Raw genomic sequence first — 19,133 nt, 5'->3', positions numbered from 1 at the left:
GTGAGTGGACGACCCAATTAAGCATTACACTTGTTTCCAATAGGGTCCACCATGTTCAAATCATCAAAACATTTAGAGACGTACAAATAGACACTTCTATAGACAGAACAGGAATTCATCATAAAGGAGGTAAAAAGAGAAAAGAAACATATACAGTGAGGGGAAAAAAAGGGGTGGGCACATGTGATTGACTGAAATCGTAATCTAATCGTAATGATTGTTCCCAGTAGTATCCAGTCCTTTAATACACTTCTCATTTTAAAGCGAAATGCGTAAATCGTAGCATATTGCGCATGCAGGCCACTGGCCTGGCAGATATAAGACCAGAGAGATGGGGGGAGGGGCTCATAAAGTGGGTTATGGTTTGTGTGATGATGGCAGAGTTTCACTCTGGCCGTGAAACTAAAACCCCAGTAGAAACATTCTGTAGGGCTGCCTGCCTGGAAGGAAGACCTCTTGGTCGTGTCGTGCCCTGAATAGCAGGCAGATCTGGGGCTGAGTGGGGACACACAGAGACAGAGTCTGCCTGGGGGCAATTTGGCTGCTCTCACGCCCACCTCCTGAAATCACACATCACAGATAAACACAACCTGATGCTCCTTGTATGGAGGGAGCTTCCTGCGGGGGTGGGTGTGGGGGGGGGGTGCTCAGGCGAGGAGAGAAAGAAGAATTTTTACGGAGAGAGAGATAAGGGATACAGAGACGGAGAAGAGGAAGGATGGGCGATATGATTTATAAGGAGAGAGGGGGAGGAGAGGGGGGCGTTGGGAGGGGGTCTGTAGGCTATATTATACTCAACAGACAGGCTGCAGTTTCCAGATGGAAGAATTTGCCAGGATGCTCTGACTCCACATCTCCTAGCGTTTATATGCTGTTGTGCCAGGTGGCCGTAACCTGTTCACTTCTTCTCAGGCCAGACTGTGAGCCACTCCTGGGGGAAAGAGGACTCCCCTCTGTGGGTGTGCTAGCGTTGCGTTTCTAAGTTGGGAGACAGACAGCTTCTTGAAGACTGTCATCAGCTGCTTGACCAAAGTGGAGGAGGACCAGCGGCCGGGGGAAAAGCTCAATTCAACTTTTCTCATGATAATTCCTCAGACATCTCAGATTACATTCCTGAGGTGTTGCCAAAGACAGACATGGGGAATCTACGCAAACAGAAACAGAAGCATTTCAAAGTCATGCGATTAAGGCTCTTAGGTGTTGTTCGTAGAGTTGGAGTGGGACAACGTACTGCCCTTGAATGAACGTGTGTTCTTGTGTATGTTTTTTCTGTGAACGTGTGTGTGTGTGTGTGTGTGTGTGTGTGTGTGTGTGTGTGTGTGTGTGTGTGTGTGTGTGTATGTGTGTGTGTGCGTGTGTGTACATGTGTGTGTGTGTGTGTGTGTGTGTGGGGGAGGAGTAAATGCAATTAGAAGTATGTTGTGAGGAATATTCAAGAACATTACTGTGTGTGTGCGTACGTACGTACGTGCGTGTGTCTGTCTGTGTGTGGTCAAATGTGCACATTGTCAGTAGTATTAGAAAATCCAATCAGGTCATATCCTGATATTAGGGCAATGCAAGTGAAATGACAGCAAGTAATGCCGCACGCACACGCGCACACACACACACACACACACACACACACACACACACACACACACACACACACACACACACACACACACACACACACACACACACACACACACACACACACACACACACACACACACACAGGTCTGGAAACACAAACGGAGATAGGATTAGACAGCAGGTAGCTACTGTAGCTAAGCATGGGAACCAGTTGGAATGATGAACAGAGAAGAGGAAACAGAGGAGAGTTGGTTTATTAAGAAAGCACAAACAAACAAAAGAAATACTGTGGACAAGAGGCTGAGAGCTTTGAGGATCAGCTAGGGGACTACAGTCAGTCAGTCAGTCAGGGAGAGAGAGAGAGGGCCGGGGAGGGGGTGGGGGACTACAGTCAGTCAGTCAGTCAGTCAGGGAGAGAGAGAGAGAGGGCCGGGGAGGGGGAGGGGGGGGGGGGTATCGGGGGTGTAGCATTTCCTTCTTGAGCAGCAGCAGGTGCCAAGAGAGACAGCTGAGAGGCCGACGCACGGAGACAGCCAGCCAGAGGAAAGGGTCTTCGTCTTAAAAGGTTTAAACAGATATTTTTAGACTGCCCAAACTATACCCCTTGGGCTGGGTGGCATGAGAGGGGGGGGTGTCAAAGGAGGAGGAGGAGGAGGAGGAGGGGTGGGAGGTGGAAGGTCTTCTTCTGTAATGGGGAGAGTTCTAATTGTCTTGTCTTTACAGCCACGTATTGATAATCTCCTCGCTGGGTCTTTGTGCGGTTTCATTTGTCGTTTTTAAAGTGGGACTCATGTCTTCAAAGGAATTATAGTCGAGATTTATGTCGGAGATTCTAGTTTGTGTTCTGTCCAAGTACAAGGGTCACACTAAGGCAGGTTGATCTAGTTACTTTGGACACTAAAGGCAGGTTGATCTAGTTACTTTGGACGCACTCCATCATCTTCACAAAGTCTGAATGAGAGAGAGAGAGAGAGAAAGAGTGTCAATCCAGGCAAACAACCATCAGAAAGATCAAATAAACCATGAATGAATGAATGAATGAATGAATGAAGCCAACATGGCTGTTTAAGAAAAGCTGAAAGATAAATGATGAAACGTTTCCTCATCATAATTATAATAATAATTGCCCAAATGGAGAAAATAGACAAGGGGCTCCATCTTGCGCTACCCTTATCCCTTATCCCTAAACGTATTTTGCAATTTTTTACTATTTTGAAAAACCTTTTAAAATAGTTCAACTATAGCCGATCTACATCGAGACATTGTGAGCTTGTAGATCGGCCATTTGAACTATTTTTAAAAGGTTTTTTAAAAATAGTAAAAAATGGCAAATTAGTTTAGGGATAAAGGTTAAGGGGTGGCGCAATATATAGCCCTATATGCTGATTGTTGTTCTATTTCTTTAACTTATAGCATCTGCTTATACATTTCATAACATACAAATCCATGTGCCCATGCTACAAATAAATCAGCAGATAATATATAGATAAGGTTTAGGGTGGATTTAAATGATGAATGAAGTTAATATTGTGTTTGTGTTGTGTTTTCATAAATAATCGTTGAATAAGTAACTTTTTAACTAATGATGGAATGATTGGTCAAACTTAATTTTTAACTATATAACGAAATTACAGTTTATCTCACTACAACATTGCAGGCTATGGTAAATGACAGTTTATCTCACTACAACATTGCAGGCTACGGACGGTGAAACCAAGTTCTATGAAGACTTTTTCCTTCACCTACACTCATTTTCAGAATAACAGCTGCCTGTGTTTGTTTTTCTATGCATCCATTCTTAGACTATTTCAGCTCTGCTATTTTCATCCCCGGGTTTCCATGTCACAGAAGCATATTATAAGCACAGGGAAGATTTAGATGTTTGTGCATATTTGCAGGTATAACCATTGTGGCAGTCTATCTTATGCTTTCTCCCATGCAGTATGTTTGGGTCTATATATATATATACCATATTCAAGACGACTCTGATTATAAGATGACACCTATTTGTCAAGAATCATTTGTAGAAACAGAACATTGAAATAGTCTAGTCCCCGATTATAATGCAACCCCGTTTTTTAGGATATTTCCATTGGAAAAAAACTATGTGATAAGATCCAAAATGGAAGCACGCACATCTCACAAAACGTTGAGGGTGCTGAACAAAATATATACATACAGAAAGAAGGTAGGATGTCCGCACAGCGTTCTTAAGCTCCCAGTAGTATTTTACTAGGGGTATGTCTCTAGTAATTACAGGTTCGTGGTTGATTTATGTATTTAATGAGTCAATTTGGCTGTCTACTAGAGAACAGATGACTCATCCTCTCACAGTCCATACTGGAGGTGAACTGCAATTTATCGTGAAACGGTATATGACCTACAGTCCTACACACTGACTAAGCATTCATTTTTGGTGACAAACAAAAAACACACAAGGATGAACGTGGAAATGTGAAACACTGACGTTTTGTAACTTATTATTATTATTATTATTATTATTATTATTATTATTATTATTATATGTGTGGGAGAGTAAAAGCAATTAGAGGTTTATTGTGAGGTATGTTCAAGAGCAGGACAGTTATACTGTATGTCACTTAATCTCAGCATTACTGTGTGCGTGCGTGTGTGTGCGTGTGCGTGCGTGTGTCTGTCTGTGTCACTGTGTGTGTGTGTGTGTGTGTGTGTGTGTGTGTGTGTGTGTGTGTGTGTGACTGTGTGTGTGTGTGTGTGTGCGTGCGTGCGTGCGTGCGTGTGTTACACACTGTACTGTCCTGCTCTTGAACATAGCTCACAACACCCTCTTGTGGAGCCAAGCTGTAAAAATACACAGGCCTCCCCCAAGCTTTTAAAAAAAATACTATAGATGTATGTTGGTAAGCTACGTACTTGTTCACATGGTTATTTACTGTAGATTAAGATACACACACGTTTGATCACAAATACTAAGAATATTTAGAGTGTTGGCATGTTGTTTAGACAGAAGAATGATATTTAGAGTGTTGGCATGTTGTTTAGACAGAAGAATGATATTTAGAGTGTTGGCATGTTGTTTAGACAGAAGAATGATATTTAGAGTGTTGGCATGTTGTTTAGACAGATGGCAGGTTTTGTGTTGATCGTCCTATAGTTACTTTAGCACTTCATTGTTGTCTTTGCACTCTATTTACGTCACCATTCAGCCTGCTGTTTGTTGACTAGTGTCCATGGCATCTTGCACCTTGTAGGCACTCTGTCTGGATATATAATTGTGTCTGCTAATAGAGAGTATGCACATGCATGGTTTTCCCATCAGGACACGCCCTCCTCATCTAGACTGAGTGGCAAAACATTGAGTGTTGGAGTTTGGAAGCGCTCGTTGGAAATCACTCAACCGTCCTGCCGTACCACCTGTTTCTAAATGTCACATAATGCAGGAGGCAGCAAAATGTTGTGTTATTGAAAACAAGCACTTCCAAACTCTGACACTTAGAAAAATAATCAAATGCAGGGCATTTCTTGACAGAAAGTAGCTCATAACGTTTCTATGGTGGATTTTCATGAAACAAAAACTTTGCAGATAGAAAGAGGATAATTCAAGCTTTTCGTACAGCTGCAATGTTGGTGAGTTTAACATTGTTTAATGCAATCAGACAGGACCTTTCTGTTTGGATGTATGGGCTGTCGAGGCCAGAAAGTAGTTTTTTGCCACTCAGTGGGCGTTCCCGCATAACTTCCAGGTACGATGATGTCATGTGCATACCCTCTATCAGTATGGTTCCCGACCTGGGGGCCTTGTCAGGCATGTTCTGTTTGGAGGTGGTCCACATTTTTAAACATGCTGAATTTTTGGGTCATTTACATTTTCAAAAATAGTGTAGATTTTTCTAGATATTTTATCTATTAAAAGAGAGTATGAGAAGTATATAGGGCTTAAGTGGTTAACATGTATGCGTGCGTGCGTGCGTGCGTGCGTGCGCGTGTGCGCGTGTATGCATGTTTGTGTGCAAGCACGTGGGTTTTCAGCTTATGTCAGTGGGTCATTATTGTTATAAATGCATGCGTGGTAAATTGGGGGACGATCGAGAGCTGAATCTCACCATCAAAGTCAATCTTTCCATCTTTGTTTGCGTCGGAGTCGGCCATCATCTCATCCACCTCCTCCTCTGTCAGCGCCTCCCCGGTCAGGCGGATGATCTCCCCGAACTCCTCACGGTCGATGAAACCATCTCCGTTCCTGGCACACAAAAAACATTGATTGATTGATTGAAATATTTATTAACAGTTTGCAGAATTACAGTACATTTCAAGCACAACTCAATACAAAGACAATAAAGCATTATACATGTTTACAAGAGGGTCCACCTTGTTCAATTCATCAAAACATTTAGAGACGTACAAATAGACACTTCTATATAGCCAAAGAACAGAACAGGAATTCATCATAAAGGAGGTAAAAAGGGAAAATAAGTTAAAGAAAAGGTAAAAATTCAAGTTGAATCACTGAGCACTCACAGAGACATCACAACATATTAATTTAAAACCCCTCTCAGACTCAAGAGCAGCAACATTATTTTTGCTTCTATGACAAATTTGTCCACCAGAGGGTGCTGAAAATGACAAAATACATCATCATCACATTATCAACTGAGTTTTGATATGTATTATCAGCACCCTCTGATGTGTTATCAGCACCCTCTGGTGGACAAATGAGAGGCAATCACCTCTAGTTCTGAACATACAGAAGCAGTTAATATAACATGTAATAATTATTTCATACCTGGTCAGTGGCCTCCTGCATATTTTGGTCAAATAAACATGAGATGGTTAGATTACATACATTCACTCATAGAGATACAAACACCTCCTGAACTGCACACATACAGTACTATACAAACGCAAACACACACATTAGTCTAGCCTACATAGACACGCATGCACACGCGAGCACACACACACACACATGCACGCACACCGCGCACCCATGCACACACACACTCACACACGCACGCAAGCACTGACATGTACGCACGCACACACACACACATGCACGCACACCGCGCACCCATACACACACACACACACTCACACATGCATGCAAGCACCGACACGTGCGTTTACACACACATGCACACACGCGTGCACACACGCACGCACACACTGAGAGTCTTGACATTTTCACACAGAAGTCCAGTGAATGTCTTTCACTTTAACTAAATGGTGGATCATGTGGATAACGGAACAGTAATAAGTGTCGTAGTTACTTGTCGAAGATGCGGAAGCACTCAGAGAGCTCCTCCTCAGACTTGCCGGCCTGGTCCTCCTTCAGCAGCTCCACCATCATGACCAGGAACTCCTCGAAGTCGATGGTACCGCTGCCTGACCAATGAGACGAGAGAAACACAGTCAATGGTACCGCTCCCTGACCAATGAGAGACGACGATGAGACAAACAAAGTCAATGATACCGCTGCCTGACCACGAGACATGACTTTCATGTCTTTCAGTTTGCTCTTGGAAAAATCAAGAAAGAACAGCCATAGAATGATTATTTCATTTACTATAGATGTCTGAAACAGGCATGGAATAAGTAGAGCTCCCTCTAGTGAGTACGCTTGACCAACACATTTCACCACTTAAACCCAGGGATCTATTCTTGGTCTCCTTTGTTCCAACGCATCACAACGCGACAGGTTGTGAGAATGTGGATCTGTTCTGTTCGCCAAATACTTTCACAGATGGTGGTTCAAGTGGCTAAATGACTATCCCTGAGATGTCTTGGTATACTGTAGGGCTTTAAGCAACTAGTCGACTATTCAACTAGTCGACTATTCAACTAGTCGACTAGTAAATCCACTAGTTTCTCATCCTGTTTTTGTAGGCCTCAAGATCAGCTAGATTATAGTTATAGTCACCACTGTACACAGTTTTTAAATGAACACATATTCTTTAATTTTTTTTTTTTTTTTTACATAATAGGTAGGCCTAGTTAAACAACTAGTCGACTAGTCATACTAGTACAAATCATTAGAAGTGAAAGCCCTACTATACCGCACCACATACTATCCTGTGAAGTACAATCATACTCTGTCTTCAACCTTCAACACTCTTTGGGGGCACAAAATGCCATGACCTGTTTTGCTTTCTATGTAAATTCCACATTCATAAACGTTCATAGAGAATATGGACGTTCCCTCTATTCTAGACTAGGGTGAACATTTAGCAAAAGCTGATCTATTTCCGGTGAATCCTATCAGCCTATAGAGTCCTGAGGTCAGTGAGGGGACTCTGGTTAACTAAGTATTTAGGGTCTAAGTGGATAATACAAACTAAAGACAACAAAATCGTCAATCATGTTAAAGGATGTAATTTGGCCTATTTCTCCTTCTTCCCAATATCCTCTTCTATACTTCTATATTAAGACAATATCTCACCATCTTCATCCACCTCTTCAATGATGGCGTCCAGCTCCTCTCTTGACGGGTTCTGGCCCAGCATCTTCATGACCGTGCCCAACTCCTTGGTGCTGATGTCTCCGCCGCCGTCCGTGTCAAACATGTCGAAGGCAGCCTTGAACTCTGAAGAGATCAAATACATTGGTTGGCGAAAGGGCCTTTCTGTGTATATGTTCTCCCCGACGTCCCCGTGTCCCCTAGGGTAGGTACCCTCACATGTTCTCCCCGTGTCCCCTAGGGTAGGTACCCTCACATGTTCTCCCTGTGTCCCCTTGGGTAGGTACCCTCACATGTTCTCCCCGTGTCCCCTAGGGTAGGTACCCTCACATGTTCTCCCCGTGTCCCCTAGGGTAGGTACCCTCACATGTTCTCCCCGTGTTCCCTAGGGTAGGTACCCTCACATGTTCTCCCCGTGTCCCCTAGGGTAGGTAGTGGTACCCTCACATGTTCTCCCCGTGTCCCCTAGGGTAGGTACCCTCACATGTTCTCCCCGTGTCCCCTAGGGTAGGTACCCTCACATGTTCTCCCCGTGTCCCCTAGGGTAGGTAGTGGTACCCTCACATGTTCTCCCCGTGTTCCCTAGGGTAGGTACCCTCACAAAAAACATGCAGTAATCCTGGTCTCTAAACTGCCTCTCCCTGGCCAGCCGGGGCGCCTGATGGAGGGGAAAGGAACTGGTTGGAATAACGTGTTCCTTCCACGCGCTACGTCCAACCAGGGAAACTCCCCCCTGTCAGGTGTAAAGGAGCAACTTGGACACTCATGCATGAAGGAAGCATGAGTTCAAGTCCGTTGCTCTCCCCATGTCCCCCATATATGGGGACTAGGTTGGCGGAGGGTGTGTAGAGCCCAGGATCACATTAGATAATTGACGCAGGGGTGAAACATGGGTTACAAAATCTTGGGATGAAATAAAAAAACAAAAAACAAATACATGTTCCCCAGTGGGAGGACAGGACGTCATGGTCATGTTTGCACATTATGTAACGTACTTATAACTTGACAGATCAACTATACTATCAGCAAACTTGATCAATCATTTCCCACATTAATCAGTCAAGTAGCAGGATGACACAGAACAGTGTTGATTTCGTTGACTAAAACTAAGACGAAAAATGTTCGTCGACTACCTTTTTTCATTGACGAAAACTAAATTGGAACTAAATGAAAACTATAAGCTATGATGACTAAAACTATAAAGACTACATATATATATATTGTCAATTTCGTCAACAAATAAAAACTAGACTAAAAGTCTAGTGGACAAGAGATCCAGTATAAGTCATTTTACACTTGGTTACATGCTGAAAATAGCAGATCTACAAGCACACAGCTTGTAGCTCGGCTATTTTCAGCAAGTGTAAAATCAGTCATTACGACGGCATCATGGCACGCCAAAATACATTTTAGTCGACAAAATCAACTGTAGATTTAGTCGACTGAAACTAGACAAACACTAAATCTAAACTAAACTAAAATGTGACTGAAACTAAATGAAAACTATTCAAGAGACTATGACTAAAACTAAAATCAAAATGTGCTGCCAAAAACAACAGAAACCAAGGAGTCAGGCCTGCGTGTGTTTTAATCAGCTGTGGAGTGAGAGTGGCAGGACTCAAACACTGACCTGTAATGTGTTTTAATCAACTGTGGAGTGAGAGTAGCAGGACTCAAACACTGACCTGTAATCATGTGTTTTAATCAGCTGTGGAGTGAGAGTGGCAGGACTCAAACACTGACCTGTAATGTGTTTTAATCAACTGTGGAGTGAGAGTAGCAGGACTCAAACACTGACCTGTAATCATGTGTTTTAATCAGCTGTGGAGTGAGAGTAGCAGGACTCAAACACTGACCTGTAATCATGTGTTTTAATCAGCTGTGGACTGAGAGTAGCAGGACTCAAACACTGACCTGTAATCATGTGTTTTAATCAGCTGTGGAGTGAGAGTGGCAGGACTCAAACACTGACCTGTAATCATGTGTTTTAATCAGCTGTGGAGTGAGAGTAGCAGGACTCAAACACTGACCTGTAATCATGTGTTTTAATCAGCTGTGGAGTGAGAGTGGCAGGACTCAAACACTGACCTGTAATCATGTGTTTTAATCAGCTGTGGAGTGAGAGTGGCAGGACTCAAACACTGACCTGTAATCATGTGTTTTAATCAGCTGTGGAGTGAGAGTGGCAGGACTCAAACACTGACCTGTAATGTGTTTTAATCAACTGTGGAGTGAGAGTGGCAGGACTCAAACACTGACCTGTAATCATGTGTTTTAATCAGCTGTGGACTGAGAGTAGCAGGACTCAAACACTGACCTGTAATCATGTGTTTTAATCAGCTGTGGAGTGAGAGTAGCAGGACTCAAACACTGACCTGTAATGTGTTTTAATCAACTGTGGACTGAGAGTGGCAGGACTCAAACACTGACCTGTAATGTGTTTTAATCAACTGTGGAGTGAGAGTGGCAGGACTCAAACACTGACCTGTAATCATGTGTTTTAATCAACTGTGGAGTGAGAGTAGCAGGACTCAAACACTGACCTGTAATCATGTGTTTTAATCAACTGTGGAGTGAGAGTGGCAGGACTCAAACACTGACCTGTAATGTGTTTTAATCAACTGTGGAGTGAGAGTAGCAGGACTCAAACACTGACCTGTAATCATGTGTTTTAATCAGCTGTGGACTGAGAGTAGCAGGACTCAAACACTGACCTGTAATCATGTGTTTTAATCAGCTGTGGAGTGAGAGTGGCAGGACTCAAACACTGACCTGTAATCATGTGTTTTAATCAGCTGTGGAGTGAGAGTAGCAGGACTCAAACACTGACCTGTAATCATGTGTTTTAATCAGCTGTGGAGTGAGAGTAGCAGGACTCAAACACTGACCTGTAATCATGTGTTTTAATCAGCTGTGGAGTGAGAGTAGCAGGACTCAAACACTGACCTGTAATGTGTTTTAATCAGCTGTGGAGTGAGAGTGGCAGGACTCAAACACTGACCTGTAATCATGTGTTTTAATCAGCTGTGGAGTGAGAGTGGCAGGACTCAAACACTGACCTGTAATCATGTGTTTTAATCAGCTGTGGAGTGAGAGTAGCAGGACTCAAACACTGACCTGTAATCATGTGTTTTAATCAGCTGTGGAGTGAGAGTGGCAGGACTCAAACACTGACCTGTAATCATGTGTTTTAATCAGCTGTGGACTGAGAGTGGCAGGACTCAAACACTGACCTGTAATCATGTGTTTTAATCAGCTGTGGACTGAGAGTAGCAGGACTCAAACACTGACCTGTAATCATGTGTTTTAATCAGCTGTGGAGTGAGAGTAGCAGGACTCAAACACTGACCTGTAATCATGTGTTTTAATCAGCTGTGGAGTGAGAGTGGCAGGACTCAAACACTGACCTGTAATGTGTTTTAATCAACTGTGGAGTGAGAGTGGCAGGACTCAAACACTGACCTGTAATCATGTGTTTTAATCAGCTGTGGACTGAGAGTGGCAGGACTCAAACACTGACCTGTAATCATGTGTTTTAATCAGCTGTGGACTGAGAGTAGCAGGACTCAAACACTGACCTGTAATCATGTGTTTTAATCAGCTGTGGACTGAGAGTGGCAGGACTCAAACACTGACCTGTAATCATGTGTTTTAATCAGCTGTGGACTGAGAGTGGCAGGACTCAAACACTGACCTGTAATCATGTGTTTTAATCAGCTGTGGACTGAGAGTGGCAGGACTCAAACACTGACCTGTAATCATGTGTTTTAATCAGCTGTGGACTGAGAGTAGCAGGACTCAAACACTGACCTGTAATCATGTGTTTTAATCAGCTGTGGACTGAGAGTGGCAGGACTCAAACACTGACCTGTAATCATGTGTTTTAATCAGCTGTGGACTGAGAGTAGCAGGACTCAAACACTGACCTGTAATCATGTGTTTTAATCAGCTGTGGACTGAGAGTGGCAGGACTCAAACACTGACCTGTAATCATGTGTTTTAATCAGCTGTGGACTGAGAGTAGCAGGACTCAAACACTGACCTGTAATCATGTGTTTTAATCAGCTGTGGACTGAGAGTGGCAGGACTCAAACACTGACCTGTAATCATGTGTTTTAATCAGCTGTGGACTGAGAGTGGCAGGACTCAAACACTGACCTGTAATCATGTGTTTTAATCAGCTGTGGACTGAGAGTAGCAGGACTCAAACACTGACCTGTAATCATGTGTTTTAATCAGCTGTGGACTGAGAGTGGCAGGACTCAAACACTGACCTGTAATCATGTGTTTTAATCAGCTGTGGACTGAGAGTAGCAGGACTCAAACACTGACCTGTAATCATGTGTTTTAATCAGCTGTGGACTGAGAGTGGCAGGACTCAAACACTGACCTGTAATCATGTGTTTTAATCAGCTGTGGACTGAGAGTGGCAGGACTCAAACACTGACCTGTAATCATCTCCTCGCTCAGGAAGGAGCGAGCATCACTTTGGGCGTCGGTGGGCTAAAGGGAGATGAAGAACAGAATTAAGGGCCGTGAGAAGCATTGGTTAAAGCCAAGGACCACTTCACCACTTTTCAACCTATCTTCATATAATATGTTCTCACTAATAATCATGATAAAATGGCACGATTGTTTTCTACTCAGTCTCATTAACACAAAAATGTTTAGGTTTTTATTATCGTGAGAACGATATGGCTTCCATTTTCGCATTGCAACTTTTCAGGACTAGAAAGCCTGCAGTTATTAGCTTGTATTCACCATCGATGATGTCACTCAGTTTGTGACTCAGTTTGACATGCATATTAGTCTACGGATCTCCATTTAATGTCATCTATCTCTGGGACGGTCGGACCCCCAGTTTATATTGTAAAATCAATGTTAATTTAACTCTGAGAGCGTACAAATGGAACCAAATGGACCCTTTAGGGTCCATTTGGTTCCATTTGTACGCTCCATGGTTTATTATGTCTCGCTGTGCAAATCTGACCATCTGGCCATTCAACTTCCATTATTCAAGTTATAAAGTCATAATGTGTAACATCCATTTTTGTAGTCTTTTTGACGGCATCTATGGTACAGTATAGCTCTCTCTGTTAGAACTGCCTTTCCCAGAATTCACAAAACCAGGAAAACATTTCCGGTACATTTCCAGTGCGTGTGTCATTTGGCCAGTGTCGGCAACAATAGGGTTTAGAGAAGTTGTCAAATTGTTTAATTGACTTGTTATTAGTTTACTTGTTTTTTACTTTGTTTTTATTGACAAAGTTACATTCCGTAGTATGACTTTTAATCCATTCTGGACGGGAACCCCTTTTGGTGTTTTAAAAGCATTATGTTATACTTTAGCTATTGAAAAATAGCAGATCTACAAGCTCATAGCGCGCCACTAGCTTGTAGGTCTGCTATTTTTTTTAAATCGTAAAAATGCGGCACAAATCTTTGAATATATATTCTTTCAGAAGAACTTAAAAAAAACAAAAACATGTGTGGTTAAAAACTTCCTTGGCCTACTGGCAGCCTGCACAAGAAATTTGGCGCTGGTCGCCGCACAGTTGGTTTAGTCCTATGGGTTTAGTCCTGCCTGACAACAAACCAACACAGACAGGACAGACACAGACTGATAGATCTGGCGGCGGCTCAGCGGTAGAGTGGCCGGATGGTAACCGCAAGGTTGCCAGTTCAAACCCTGTGGGCTCCCCCAGAGTTAGTGTCGAAGTGTCCTTGAGCAAGACTCTGAACCCCTAATTGCTCCTGATGTGCTGGTTGGTGCCTTGCATGGTTTCTGCCGCCATCGGTGTGTGAATGTGTGGGTGAATGTAATGCACAATCTATGTAAAGCGCCTTGGATAAAGGTGCTATATAAATGCACCATTTACCATAGATAGATAGACAGACTGACAGATAGACACAGACTGCAGCTTGTCTTCTATGAAGCCATGCCATGATGCCACAAAGAAACATGCTGTGTTTCTCAAATCCATTATTGAGTGGGATCCATATCTTTTTTCGGACTGGATTAAAGAAACAATGATGTAAATACCTTATTCAATGGTTAAAAATATGAGACAATCCATCATGGCAAAGACAGCTAATCCAATGGAAACCATGTTTCAGAATTCTATAGCACTATATAGCCTGGGGTCCACCTATGCTTTCTATGGCATAGGCAGCTCCCGGCAGGATACGCCGGGATAATCTAGACGCAGCTGCTCGACATGAGACTAATTAATTAGAGCGAGTGTGTGTGTGTACGTGTGTGCGTGTGCATGTGCGTCAATTTAACAAAGGTGCAGACGATCACAAATCAGCAGAGAGTGAGCGACGTTTGCGCTACTGTATGCCGAATTGAAGTGGACTCGGCCCCAGACTTAGTAGGCCTACCTACCGCCATCTTGAAAAGTTGCCATTTGACCTCGATCACCATCATAATCACGCCATATTCTATTCTATATTTCACTGTAAACTGTGGTTATTTTTCTTCTTTTTTATTTTTTAACAAAGCGGGATCCTGTCAGATTGTATCCAGCAGCACATGGTTTTAACTAACACCACTGAAGCTTATTATAAGGATGCCAACGAGACATGATGCCACCAGGGGAGCTGTTGTGCACACACAGACATCAAAGGGGGCTTCAGCCCCTGCCCTTTTACCCGTCTGTAAAACAACTGCCCTCTCCAGACCACGAATGCAGCGTTTACTAGGCTACATGGTGAACGAAACGCAAATGCAAAAGCTTTTTTCCCCCCGAAGTCTCCTGAACTTGAACACAGTATTTTGCATTGAACTAATTTGTTTCGAAATCCATGTCGTTGCACAGCATCTCCACTAGATAAAGAGTGCTGGGTCGCGCCCCGAAAATAGCAGATCTAAAAGCAGCACAGCGCGACGCGTTGTGAGCTTTTAGATCTGCTATTTTGGCTATTTTGGTCCAAAAGTGCCCTCTTACGGGATTTCAGCCCCTGCCCCTCTAACACTCTCTGCACGTCCCTGGTCTCTGAAATGGACTCGTGTCAAGGATGGGACGTAGAGAGGAGTGAACACATTTGTTTGATTGTGTTTGATACGTGTGAATGAGGCCCTAGAGTAAACACATATCACTGAAGTAGTGCGTCAGTCGTTAGTGCCTGTTTAATCCCCCTGACAGCTGACTGCACGTGTCCATACCACGTAGGCCTTAAAATGGGAAAGACAATCCAATGAAGAATGTCAGTGTTATTTGTCTTACAACCCGAGACAGCGTGGATGAACTGCAACATAATTATAGATCACTGGTTCCCAAACCTTTTCATGTCAAGGACCCCCAAATTGACACTAATTAGCCCACGGACCTACATTTGAAAAGATATGCCAGGGACCCCCATGAGAGAAGATTTGTACGGCTCTAGCAGTGATTCTCAACCCGTTTAATTTCAAGGGCCCCCAGTTTGACATGCATATTAGTCTACAGACCCCCATTTAATGGCATTTCTAGTTTGGGGTAATTTGAGACCCCAAATTATATCGTAAAATCAATGTTAATTTAACAGACCCATAAGGGTCCATTTGGTTCCAAACTATCATTTAGCTGGGGACCCCCTGGAACTCCCTCAAGGACCACTGAGCACAAACACACCCAGCTTTTTAGTACCATTATAGTATATAGTTACACATTAGTGGTGGAAGCGCACAATTTAAAATTAAACTAGATCATGTCGGACAATAAAATGTATGTTATGATACAAGTATTACATTTGTGAACCAGGTATTCCTAACGTTCATCCTACTCAACTTCATCTAAATCATTGAAAACCTTATTCCATTCTCATCCCCTTCTTCCTCAACAAAGCGTATTGTCTGGACACTGTTTGAACTCAACTCAACAAGCTACGCTATTTGCAGGCTCAACTTTAAAGGCTATTTTTATGGGGACAGTCCCAGGGGGGATTTGAGAGGGATTTGTGCAAAGGTGAATGTCCTCAGTTAGGACACAGCAATGTCCTCTCAGTTTACACACCGCTTGTATTGATGGTACACACGTTCAACACATCTATCTATACAGTGAATTTAGGCTTGGATATAAAGAGCTGGAATCCACAAGAGAAAAGATGTCAGTCACTACACACAGTTTAACACAACAAATGTCTTCAACGACTATCCGATGTAAGGTACTTTATCACAGCTTTACTAACAACCAGGAGCAGTCCGATCAAGTATTTTAGTCCTCCTATCTACAATAACATTCCAGCAAGAAATGATTTCCAAATGTAACACCTATTCGGAAATCCAGTACTGCACCCCAGCCGTGTTGAACAGCTGGATTTGCTTGACGTGCGTGTGTCTGTATGTGTGTATGTGTGTGTGTACAGATGCACGCGAGCGACATTCACTGAGAATGCATCTATATGTGTGAACTCGGGTCCTGCATTTTCATGGCAACTAAAATCCCAATCTTCTGCGGTTTGACATGTTCCCCTCGTCCACAAAAAAACAAAAAATTGAACAGAAAGAATACAATCCTCAAAACGTTTCCTCAAATCAAGCTTCCTCTTCCTCCTCCAAGCTCCCCCTCTCCTCCTCCTCCTGCCCCTGTAGAGGTCCTTACCATGGTGGCTGGCTTGGCCTCACAACAACAGACACCAGAGACAACGGGATAGTGTTCTTGGAAAGAAAGGAAGGCTCCCAGCTGTTACAGTGCACGGACGGTGTAATACGCAGCACTGTGTCCGTCACCTCTTCTATATTATGTACCCTTGCATCCTCAACCACACCTTTACGGACAATGATCAGGATTGGGCGAGAAGCTCCCCCGCTCGGACGACAAACGACCAATCACCTCATTGCTTGGTCCCGTCTGTGTGTGTGCCCACTTACAGTATTACAGTATAATCCCTTGACTGACATCCCCTTGTGTCGAGCCTTATACCGATCCCCCCCCCCTTGTGTCGAGCCTTATACCGACCCCCCATATTTAGATAAAGGACAAGAGCTGTCATCTCATTGACGTTTATACAAAAAAGAAAACAGTGCAGGCGTCGGGCGTTGGGGGGTTATTTTGGCAGAGGATCAGCTGGGCATCTAACACTAGATACCCTTTCATTTCACATGCTGCACATTGAACAAGGCCATACTCTCTCTCTCTATCTATCTATCTCGCACGCACGCACGCACGCACGCACGCACGCACGCACGCACGCACGCACGCACACACAAAAGCATGCATGCCCTGGCTTAACACCCCGCCACACAGATACTTGCACCCCTCTCTCTATCTCTCTATCTCTCTCTCTCTTGTCAACCCACCCATCCATCCCGCTGGGAGTACGTTGCCCCCCTGCCCTTGCTGCCTCCAACATGTCCTTGCACTTGTGTCATGTGTAACTTAAGATCTGTGCAAATGGACTTGGGACCGGGAACCCACCCCCCCAAACACACACACACACACACACACACACACACACACACACACACACACACACACACACACACACACACACACAGTCTCTCACACACACACACACACACCTCCGAGCAGCTGTAACTCACGACCAACTATCCAACCCATCACCTTTACTCACCCATAAACATAAAGAAATGTCATGCCGCCACAAATTAGATCATGTCAATCAACAACATCGTCTCATGGACACTAATAAGCCAAACTCTCAGCATGGCTGTTGGTTGGTATGTGGTTTCTAATATAGTGTTTATGTTGCTGAATGTTGATATGAACAGATCGATACGATTTCTCTAATCCATTATTTTACAGTTGCCATTTGAAAATGTTTGGTAAATTCATTTTCTCTACTACACAGGCCAGTTTAACAACCATGATGAACAAAAGAAAGGGCTCGCAACTCACTTTGTAATGCTCCAGGTAGTTTATTCACAATCACAGCAGGCAGGACTTACAACGTTTCAACCCGTATTGGTCTTTCTCAAGTAATTCATACTTCATTCATACAATCATACTTGAGACATAAGTGAGTGAGTTGCGAGCCGTTGCTTTTGTTCATGATATCGGTTAGTCTAACTGTAACAGTTTGGCTCAGCACCAAGATCGGAGGATGTGCGCTGTTTTATCTTATTCTGACAGTTTAACAACCATAGCATTTTCTCAATGCTAGCTGTCACAGTGAAATGACGAGTCATTGCTTTCCTTTTGTTCCTGTGACTAATTACCGTCTTTTCAGTTGGATTTTGTTTTACGCTATCACAGATTCCTCCATAGCTTTTAGTCTTTCTGTTCTGTCCATCTCTCTCCGTCTTTCTCCTTCAGCTTCAGTCCCTCTCTCTCTCTCTGTCTCTCTCTCTCTGTTTCATGGTTAGCTGCTAATCTCTCCTCCATGTCACTCTCCCCCAGGACCGCTCCTATTTCATCTTGTAATCCTGCTGCTAGAGTTTCGTTGCTTTGCAAATAGAAATATTCCCAAGGCCCAAGAGTCAGTCTAATGGGCAGCAGCAGCAGCTAGACTCTACTAGTCGGGATGAGCGGTTGGTCGTCTCTGCTCCGTCATAAGTATAGCTATAAAGTATACTGTAATGCTTAAAACACCAAAAGGGGGTTTAAGCGTCTGTCATCTCACTTGGAGCTGTCCCTCGTGTAACAGCACACCAGCAGCACAGTCCACCACCATGTAACAGCACCACCATGTAACAGCACCACCATGTACAGCACCACCATGTAACATCACCACCATGTAACAGCACCACCATGTAACAGCACCACCATGTAACAGCACCACCATGTAACAGCACCACCATGTAACAGCACACCAGCAGCACAGTCCACCACCATGTAACAGCACCATCATGTAACAGCACCACCATGTAACAGCACCACCATGTAACAGCACCACCATGTAACAGCACCACCATGTAACAGCACCACCATGTAACAGCACCACCATGTAACAGCACCACCATGTAACAGCACACCAGCAGCACAGCACCACTCAAATCAACCCTTCTTCATTTATATCTTTTGCCCATTAATCCTCCCCTCCTTTCGCTTCTCTCTTCCCATTCCATGGACCCCCTCCTCCTCCTCCCCCTCCTCCTCCCCCTCCTCCTCCTCCCCTCCCCCTCCTCCTCCTCCTCCCCCTTCCCTCCTCCCCCTCCTCCTCCTCCTCCTCCTCCTCCTCT

The 19,133-nt window shown here is 43.8% G+C and overlaps 1 protein-coding gene and 1 long non-coding RNA gene across 3 annotated transcripts; one reads left to right on the top strand and one right to left on the bottom strand.

Annotated features, from left to right (window-relative positions):
• The first annotated feature begins 1,906 nt into the window (after positions 1–1,906).
• On the top strand, positions 1,907–2,554 carry LOC306916700. Of its 2 annotated transcripts, none has more exons than XR_013789018.1 (3): positions 1,907–1,969; positions 2,013–2,450; positions 2,483–2,554. It is a non-coding gene; the product is annotated as an uncharacterized lncRNA (long non-coding RNA). The 2 variants fall into 2 exon arrangements; XR_013789019.1 differs by having other exon boundaries at positions 1,909–1,969; positions 2,019–2,450.
• LOC306916681 (troponin C, skeletal muscle) lies at positions 2,391–16,707 on the bottom strand. The gene is made up of 6 exons (XM_079494675.1): positions 16,594–16,707; positions 12,457–12,511; positions 7,991–8,134; positions 6,822–6,936; positions 5,658–5,794; positions 2,391–2,526 (listed from the first exon to the last, which is right to left on the bottom strand). The coding sequence occupies exons 1-6, from the start codon at positions 16,594–16,596 to the stop codon at positions 2,489–2,491; spliced, it is 492 nt and encodes a 163-aa protein (XP_079350801.1). The 5' UTR covers positions 16,597–16,707; the 3' UTR covers positions 2,391–2,488.
• Between the last annotated feature and the right edge of the window lie 2,426 nt (positions 16,708–19,133).

The sequence above is a fragment of the Electrona antarctica genome (assembly GCF_951216825.1).
Source record: "Electrona antarctica genome assembly, chromosome: 2".
In the NCBI taxonomy this organism is placed as follows: domain Eukaryota; kingdom Metazoa; phylum Chordata; class Actinopteri; order Myctophiformes; family Myctophidae; genus Electrona; species Electrona antarctica.
This window is presented reverse-complemented; position numbering and strand designations above follow the sequence as displayed.